This window comes from Lutjanus erythropterus, chromosome 8 (assembly GCF_056507025.1).
Source record: "Lutjanus erythropterus isolate fLutEry1 chromosome 8, fLutEry1.hap2, whole genome shotgun sequence".
Taxonomy (NCBI): Eukaryota; Metazoa; Chordata; class Actinopteri; order Lutjaniformes; family Lutjanidae; genus Lutjanus; species Lutjanus erythropterus.
In genome coordinates, this window is record NC_139324.1 from 19,986,748 (window position 1) to 19,996,359 (window position 9,612).

Sequence of the window (9,612 nt, forward strand, 5' to 3'; positions counted from 1 at the left end):
GTATGTAAACCTAACACATAATTTTCCTTTTTCCCCTGTTAATCACTGCTTCATCCAGTTCTTACCTCCAGAATCCCCCCAAACACACTTCAGTGATGTTTATTGCAGCAAAATGGGACTGTAAATCAGCCAAGCCAACAAACACCACTGACTGTGACCTCTGCTGACCTCACCCAGAAAAATCCCCAAAGTCACTGTGACCTCATAAAATATATTTTTGGCTATAACTCAAGACTTGATATGCTAATAATGACAAAATTTCACACAAATGTCTAGTTGGATATAGTGATGTGATATTTTTTATCCAAAAGGTCAAAGGTCAACTTCACTGACATAAATGTTCTGCTTTGTCGGTCTCTGTACTCCTCTATAAAAATAGTCTTAAAGCGAAGAGAGCATAGTTCTCGCTGGAAAATATTCACTGAAATCACACACGTCAATATAGAGATAACTTCTGTTCTACCAAAAAATAAATACACTTAATACCTTTTATTAAATCCCTTCACAGTCTACACTGTGAGTCTGGACATACATGGATGTAAACTGCAACTTGACTGGTTGCCAGAGGAATATGACTGCAGGGCGGTAATCTTATTTTTCTAAGTTAGAACTGCACATTTTAGAGCAGGCTTTTATTGAGACCAGTCCAAGGCACACCTGTGCAATGATCATGCTGTTAAAATCATCTTTATATACTTCACCTGTCAGGTGGATAAATTATTTTGGCAAAGGAGAAATGCTTAGAAACACAGATCTTAACAAATCTGAGCCTTTGAAACCTTTTGTGAGCACTGAAGTCTTTTTTTTTTTTTTTTTACTACAACTCATGTAAAATGAGAGCAGTGAATGTACTTGGTTAATTTCCACCACTTTAGTCAGGTCTGTGTTTGGTTAGTCCAGGATTAAACCCGTGGAGAACCCCTGTGCTTTAAGACCTGCCTGCATCCCCACCAAGTGATGCTGTGAGCTTCATCTCTAAAACATGACATCATTGAGAAAGCCTGGTCCTCAGTGAGTGTGTGAGCGGAGGGGGTGTGAGGGGCGTTCAAAACTGCAAATCCCAGACTGTGACTGCGCGGCTGCTGTTGCAAAGGGCGTGGGCATTGTTGTGTGTGTGTGTGTTTTTTTTTTTTTAATATTACATCAAGCTTTAGCAGCTCCATGGATCCACCGGAGGAAAAGGATGTGTTATTCTTCACCCTGCGGCTGCGTGTGAGCATCGTCACCTGTAAGGAAGCGACGAGTTACGGATGAAGAAACATTGTGTCGGCTTTTATTTACCCTGACTGAACGGCTGACACTCGAACGCACCCTTTGCTATAGATATTTCCGACCAAATGCAATAAAATAAACAAACCTGTCTATTTTCCTCTGTTGCCTTTGCTTTCATGAGCTTCATATGGCTCTCGGCAGCGGGACACATTGAGGAGAACAGTGAGATAATAATCACAGTCAGATATGGCAGTGAGCACATCAGAGCCGCTCTGTCAGCCGTGCGCCTACCATGAAGCTTTCAAAGGTAAGTCCCTAAATCACATCCCTCGTTTTTATTCCAGTTTGTGGAAGCTTTATGCTGAAATCTGCCTGGTGTCTGGATTAAATCACACTCTGGGAGGAGGAATGGGCTCATCTCAACACACTGACCACTCCCCTTCTGTCATTAATCTCCATCCTTCCCTCGACCTGTAGGACACATCCTAATTTTTTTTATCAGCCAAAGACCCTTCACAAGACAGTAAATGCACTGGGTAACTCCTCCTTTGTGTTAATTGCAGTAATTTACTGTAGTCCATGGGGGTGTCAGAGAAATCTATACACTTGTGTATTGCAATATTATGTTTTGTGATATTGTATCGATTCTCAAAAACCTATATCGCGATGTAAAGATTCACGGCAGTCATTAATTTTGAGTGTCACCCTTTATTTTACAATACACTAATAAGATGTAAGCTGTACTTTGTAATAAATTAGATAAAAAGCATAAATAATATGTTGTTATCAGACCCTTATTAGACTTTGTTACTGGGTAATTAGGGAAACATAACTGTTAATCCCATGTTAGGTTTTATTAGATGGTAACTGACTAAGTCCAGCCTCTGTTTGTTCCCTGCTCCAATAACAGTTGAACAGACTTAAGTCAACTTTTTCCCTGTAAAAGCAACATATTTTCACATCTTGAGGTAGCTGATGTCAGTAAAACGCTAGCCAACTAGTCAAATATTGATTGATGTAGATTTATTTGCTAGTTACCTACCATTTTGCTAACATTAGCTAACATAAGATGTGAATCTGTGTAACTTTTACAGATCTCCCAGCAACATCTTCTATCTTCTAAAATTAGTTGTTTTTCTTTGTTTGTTTGTTTTTTATTTGTGTTTTTTTTTTAAACAAATTAAGCTAGCACATAGCCTATACACAGGAAACAGGACACGAGAAAGGTGACTGAGATATCAAGCTTGCTCAATTGTCATTGGAGAGTGAAGCAAAAAGGGGTGGGGCTTAGGAAGAGCCAGTTAGGGATACATTACAACAACACTGCACTGTAAACTAAAGGGGATGTATTTTTGTTCCCTGGTCCAATAATAGTTGAGCGGGCCTGGTACTTTGGTCAACTTTCTACCTTTCCTGTAAAAGTGACATATATCCATGTCCTGAGGTAGCTGCTGTTAGCAAAACATTAGCTAACTAGGCAGCTAATGATTGCTGTAGATTAGCCAGCTAGATACCTAGCATTTTGCTAACATTAGCTAACTGAAGTTAACTGAGGTACCAAGCTTGCTCAACTGTTATTGGACAGCAAAGTGAAAAGGCAGGGCTTAGGATGAATTGAGTAGGGATAGTGTTTTATTTTCCCCCTGTTCGACTATTATTAGGCTTTATTAGAGGGTAATTATGGACACATTGCAACAGAACTGCACTGTAAACTAAAGTGAAATCACATACTACTTGAGACACACCTTCTTTGGCTGGTCCCATACAATTGACAGAGTAGCCAAGAATGATGCTTACTTCTTTAACCAATCACATTATCTGCCTACAGTGTTACAATTAGTATATTCCTCTCCCTCTATAATATTCCTCTCCCTCTATAATTTTGTGTACTAAAATACCCTCACATAAAGTCTAATAAGGGTGTAACAGTTGAAAATAATACACAACCTTTCGCTGTGTTTGCATTTATTAAGATGTCAGACAGGTCTACTGATTTGGTTGTTGATGTGTGCTTCAGTGGAGCTGCAGGTGAAGAGGCCTGTGATGCCTGTCCAGCTGAGTCCAGAGCAGGTGGGGCTGGAGATGTTGTGTCTGTGTGGGCAGCTGGACCTCCTAATCAGGGCACAGATGCAGCAGGTAATGTAAATGTGCCACTTCCCCCACAGGTTTCCATCTAAATGTCGAGTGAAATTTGACACTTTTTGGTGTGAGTTGCAGAATTTTGAAGATATCTGGAATATCTACCTTCTCTCAGATGTAATGGAACATTATGCCATTCGGCTTGTGGTGCTAAAACACCAGTAAAAGACATTTCAATGTCTCTTTCCAGAAATCATGACCTGGTTACTCAAGATAATGCTCACAGAGGTCTGTGGATTATCTTGAGTAAACAGGTCATGATTCCTGAAAAAAGAGACATTGCTGCTGACTTTTTCCTAAAACTGTTTGAGTGCTTTGAGTGCCTAAGCCGAGGGCCGTCTAGTGCCATTATATTTGAAAGAAGGCAGACATCTCTACAGCCAATATTTCCAAAACTCTGAAACCCACACCAAAACAGTTTACATGGAGTAATACTATGACCCAGAGGAAAAATATGTATTTTTGATTTTGGGGTGAAGTGTCCCTTTAAGTAAAAATCTCATCAAAAACTGATTGGCCCCATGTGTAGCTCCATCAGTTTAGCCAAAGTAAACAAACACCTTGTAAGGATAATGTATCAAGTAATGCACAATACACACCCATTAAAGGAGAGTCGATTAGCACTGCATTAATTATATCAGCTAATGTTGGCCATACATCACGTAATATGAGGGTGACAAGAAATGCTCTTGATGAACAATTAATGGCCATACAAACACAATTATGACTTGCACATGCATTGTCCATCAATTTTAATTTGTTTTTCATCCATTTCTCTTTAGTTTTAAACAAAATATTTCTTTTGTTAATCACACATCAGCAAAACAAATTAAGCAAGTGCCTCTGCTCATTGCCTTTAATTTGAGTGCCTTGAAATCATTTAGGGTGCTACCAGCCACGATCAATAATCCAGATAATTCAGTTAGGCCAAACACTCACACATTTTACTGTTACATGTTACACGCATATTTGGGCTCTGCCTTCATCAACAAGTATCAAATTCCCCCTTTCCTGGTCCATTTACATCTTTGAGGTATCGTTGCCAGCTTAAAGGGATAGTTTAGATATTTTGAACTGGGGTTGTATGAGGTACAAATCGATACTCAGTGTATTAGTTACAGTACATGGTGGTCAGCATGCCCCCAGTTTGAAGGACTGGTGTAAGAAGCTAACCAATGTACTACTTTTGGACAGGGTGACTACCATGTATTATAGATGATACACTTGACTATGGATAAGAAGCTCCTACAGCCCCACTTCAAAAAATCTGAACTATCCCTTTAAACATGATATGTCTCAACACCCCAACACTTATAAACAGTTGTTTATAATGATGTAGTCTGTCCTTCCGTTCATAAACATTTCAAATCCCTCTGTACTGATGCTCTTCCTTTCATCCTGTGATATTATTCATAGTTTCTATGTCTCAGTTCCAGGAGCAGTTAGGACAAGGCTGCAGCCCAGAGGAGTCGGACACTTTCCAGGCCCAAGGTCAGTGTGATAAAGTGTCAAAGTGTTTCTTTGACCTGGACAGCCCTTGCATGCTTGACGTTTTTGTTACTATATTCTTTAAGGATCAGAGATTCTTGACCAGATGCTGCAGTGCCTTGAACATCTACCAAAGCCTATGCCACAGCTGGAGGTATCACATCTAATGCTATTGTCCAAATGAAACAGCATGCAATAAAATACCAGAGCGTTTACTTCACATTTCCCTAAAAAAGCTTGAAATCGCTGCATGCTGTACCAGAAACCAGTGGGTTCATGTGTTTCCTCAGGACTACCTGGACATGGTGGGTTTATCAGGAATGTTTCCTCGTGTGGAGGTGTTCCTCATTCAAGGCAGCCCAGTGGACATGCTAGAGAGGCCGCCAATGGACGGTAAGAGATCCAGCTGAGGAGAGAAGGACATAAGTTTATCCACTGTCTGGAGGAAGAAGCATGTGTTGTTGTTGAAAACAAAGCATGCATGAGTTTAGAAAGAAATGTAAAATATCATTAGCTGTTTATGCTAGCTGGAGTTCAGTTCAAGATATGTAAAAAAAAAAAAAAGTGCAAAGCTGGTAGTTTATTTCTAATTGAAAAATCTGAATAATTGTACCATCCTGTTCTGTTCTTAAAGTGATAGTTAACCCCAAATTAAAAAATACACATTGGCCTTTAGTGCTCAGGTTAGGAGGTATCAGCTGTAGAAATGTGTGCCTTCACTCCAATAGGCAGGCATCAAATTCAGAATGAGAGTTTATTTACAAAATACAATAAAGTTTCTAAGTTTGATTTGCAAATCATTGCATTCTGTTTTTATTTACAATTTACACAACATTCCAACTTTTTTGGAATTTGGGTTTTACATAGTACATGTATTAGTACTTTTAAACACATTTTGCTGATAATACTTTTTGCTGATAGATTTTGAATGTAGCACTTTAGAAATGAGTAATGAAGTATTTTTATACTGCACAGTAGTTGCGCAAACCCAAACCGTCTAAGGCAGGAACTGAACCAATACATGACAACAGTGAAACATAAAACAAGATCTGCAAATTGTAGCTCTCTTATGTACAGTTTGTCAACTGTTTCTTCCTGTCTGATTCCTGTTCTCCAAAACAACATAATTAATGCAAGCTGAAACATCTTTTACAGAGTACTTCTTCCACATTGCCAAACTGAACCAGCTTCTGGTGCTGAGTCAACAGCTAGAAGAAGATATCAGGCACCTTGGAAGTCATAAATACATCGCCCACCAGCTCTCGGTTATATATGTAAGGAGAATAAATCATAGCTATCATGTTTTACTAGCTCTTTTTCTATTATGCATCAACCTGTATGTTTTCATTCCACTATGAACTGTGCTTTTTAATGTTGCTTTTTTTTTTGCAGCAAGTCATCAGCTCTTTCAGAGGAATTCAGGCTTTCTCTGAGATAAAGAAAGATATTGAGGCCAACTTCAAACAGATGAAACAGTGTCTGGTGGTAGAGGAAGGCTCCAGGCATGAGCCTCAGCTGGCTGCTCACTACATCAACTGGTGAGTTCAAATCCAAATGTTAAGTTGGCAGAGATGATGACTAATACAGCAACAATCTGACAACGACCTATGCTGTTCTCCATTTAGGATATTAGAAATAACTCAAAGTTTAACATCTGTGGTGTTGTCACTACCGGAGGAGCTGACAGACGACCTGCACCAGGCGGTGACCTTCGTGTCACAGTTTGTGTCCTGACTCAATCAGACTAACGCGTCCGTGTGTGTGAATCCTGACATTTGGACGGACCAGGTTTCCCCGGGAGTCTCCTGCTTCTAAATGAACTGATGTTGTAATGACTGTGAAAAGGTGCTACACAACTTGATTCAGCTGACTGATGGTGGGATTGGATAACCTACTTCATTTACAAATCATGTATGTTTTTATATTGTCCTCCTGAATGTGGCACATAATAGTCTCTATGGTGAGTCGGTTGTTTGAAAATGAATGTAAGCTTGTTGAATCCCTCCTTGCACTACTGTTATAGTTTTTTTTCTTTTTTTTACCTAAAGTGGAATAATAAAAAATGAATGCAATAGGGAAATGTGTTTACTTTCTCCCTGTTATGGGAATGTGTATGTCCTGATATGTTTGGTTGAAGTGATCATATCCAAGAACTGGCCTTTAAGGCAGATGTTTTGACTTGTCATGGCACAGAAAACTTAAAAGTAAATCAACTAGCTGCAAAGCCTTTGTGAGTTTATGCAACTAAGAGCTAATGAACTTTAATTAAAAATTGAAGAAGTTTACTTCTTAAGTGTAGTCTTAAATTGGTCAAAGTTAACATTACTGTAATGAATTTCTGTAATTTTCACAGCATTATTGCTGTAAAATGCTTTTTCTGTAGTTTTTTACAGCGTGATTACTCTAAAATGAAGACACGCTTACAGTTGTAACTTGCTGTATACTTTAATTGGCGAGAGAAACTTACAGTAAATATATTATTACTGTAAATCTCAATACAGTCATTTTTTTAGCAGGATTATTTATCCAGCTGTCACCTAATAATCTGCCTTTGTTGTTAGTGCATTTTGCATTATCTAAAACACAAATGATTTCTTATTTTGTTATCCAGAAGGCAGAAGAGGGCCTGACTTTCCTCCAGTCCAGGTAAGTGTCACAAATGATGGGAATATGGTTTGGTGTTGTTGGCCACCTGCTTTTCTGTGTAATTTTATTGCAAGAGCGACTAAACCCCCCTCTGACTTCAACCTTTGACTCCAGCAAGATAACATAACTCATAACTCAGTATCAGGTTGGTGTAGGAGTTACATCACTGGATTCAAGTTAAAGGAGAATTGTATGTGTGTGTGTCGGTGCACTAGCTTGCTCCATTGCGTGGTGTGTGTGACAATATATCTGTGTGTTTTCTCTTGCTAGCAGCCATGAGGCCCAAGGACGATGAACTTTACTAGAAAAAATAAACATTTGAAGAGTCAGAAGTGCTGTTTTTTTGTGATATAGTGATGTCAGTTTGATTTGGTTCAGTCAAAAGTATATATCAAATATCAAATCATTGATCTTTGCTCACTACGTCTTGGCCCTTATTTCCCTCAGCTGTCCATAAACAGTATGCTGTATGTAAGGAAGCACAATATGGATTTTTTCAAATCTGACTGACATCACTATTACAACAAAAACAAAGAACAACTCTGACTATTCAAATGTTCACTTATTTTTTCACCAAAAAAATAAAAAAACATACTTTTACATTTATAGAACACAAGTCAAATGAAATACTTTGACATTATCTATCAAATCAGACATTATTAGAGCCAGTATTTATTGGATAATATTTGCCAGTACAGATATATACTGATATGTTGTGATAGGCCAATATCAGTCAATAATTTAATCACTACCAATATTTACTGTGCGTCCCTAGCTATATGAACGTCTTTTGAAAATACAAAAATGTGCAATTATCGGTTATCTTTTCAATATTGGCCATGAGAAGCCCGTAATTATCAGTTATCCGTATTGGCTGAAAAAAAAAAATCAATATTGTGCATCCTTAATATTATTTATCTGCTGAACTGAAAATTCTGCTACCTGACAGCTGCAACATTCATCAGTGTCCCAGACCGAGCTACGTCACATGTGTGTCATACTTTGTATAGAATATTTACAGTAGCTATCAAATTTATTTTAAATGTGGCCATAAAGTAGCCTTATCATAAACATACATTTTTACTTTGAGTTAATTAGACAACAATATTACAATAATGCTCCTGATACGAACAAATAAGGAGGACAAACAGGATCAATAACCAGCAAAACCTGATACGTTGAGCAAAATTAACAGGACATGTCAGCAACCCATAAAGGTTTTATGTAATGTATTGATAGGATATGAAAGAAACACATCTGTTAGGGACCAAGCAGTAAAGGCAGGGACATTAATTAATTTTTAGAACTTTAAGGTTTCATTTATCCAAATCAATCAACACAGCAACAATACGGCAACCGAAGTCTAAACTGAATAAACCTGACCTCCTGAATGACACAAAATAAGCTGTATATATACACACATTGGCTAGGCTACACACTAAAGGCAGGAGGAAACCAAACTCCATACCATTTTAGAAACCCAAAATAAACCCAACCACTATTAAAGACCGAAAAACAGACAATACTTAGAAATATTTAATACCAATACACCCAGACACTCCAAAAGAAATGTCCGCATGCTGCTTTGCTTGAAATCTCTGTAGTTCAGAGCTCCCCTGCTCAGCCCTGGGATTTGGAAACTTCCACTTCCTGTCTTTCAGTCTAAAAAGCTGCCTTAAGCCCCCCCCCCCCCTTTGGCCAGTCAACTCAGCAGCAGCATGGGAAAGAAAACAGGTTCTGACTCAAAATCTCTGAAAAAATAAAAAACTGTGTGATTTATTTGAACATTACAAACACTGTGCGGTGTTGGTTGTTGATGTAACCATCACAAGATCCAATTCTGAAATGGCATTTTATCATTGAGTCAACAAGGATGACAAAACCATGTACAAATGTACATTGATTACATCTGTTGACTATAATCTTTTGACCAGCTACTAAAGCAGTTTCACTTCCTGAATGCATGCACACCCTGTCATGTTTGTAAACAAGAAACCTGTCTATACATTGTTTGTGTTACTATACATGCCTGATTATTTAACAACTAATTCCTCTTTATTCTTCCACTGCAGGGAAGAAGACGTAAGTGCAGAAAGAGGATTTTTGTTTTTCCAGCCTGGGAAGAAA

General features: G+C 38.3%; 1 protein-coding gene across 2 annotated transcripts; it reads left to right on the forward strand.

The window, feature by feature from the left end:
• Positions 1-847: 847 nt before the first annotated feature.
• On the forward strand, positions 848-6,928 carry LOC146322765 (uncharacterized). 2 transcript variants are annotated; one of them, XM_084724051.1, is made up of 8 exons: positions 848-1,519; positions 3,186-3,348; positions 4,782-4,842; positions 4,926-4,993; positions 5,130-5,232; positions 5,995-6,113; positions 6,232-6,377; positions 6,465-6,928. In XM_084724051.1, the coding sequence occupies exons 2-8, from the start codon at positions 3,217-3,219 to the stop codon at positions 6,571-6,573; spliced, it is 738 nt and encodes a 245-aa protein (XP_084580177.1). In that variant the 5' UTR covers positions 848-1,519; positions 3,186-3,216; the 3' UTR covers positions 6,574-6,928. The 2 variants fall into 2 exon arrangements, with proteins under 2 accessions (XP_084580177.1, XP_084580176.1); XM_084724050.1 differs by having other exon boundaries at positions 3,230-3,348; positions 6,465-6,926.
• The last annotated feature ends 2,684 nt before the right edge of the window (positions 6,929-9,612 follow it).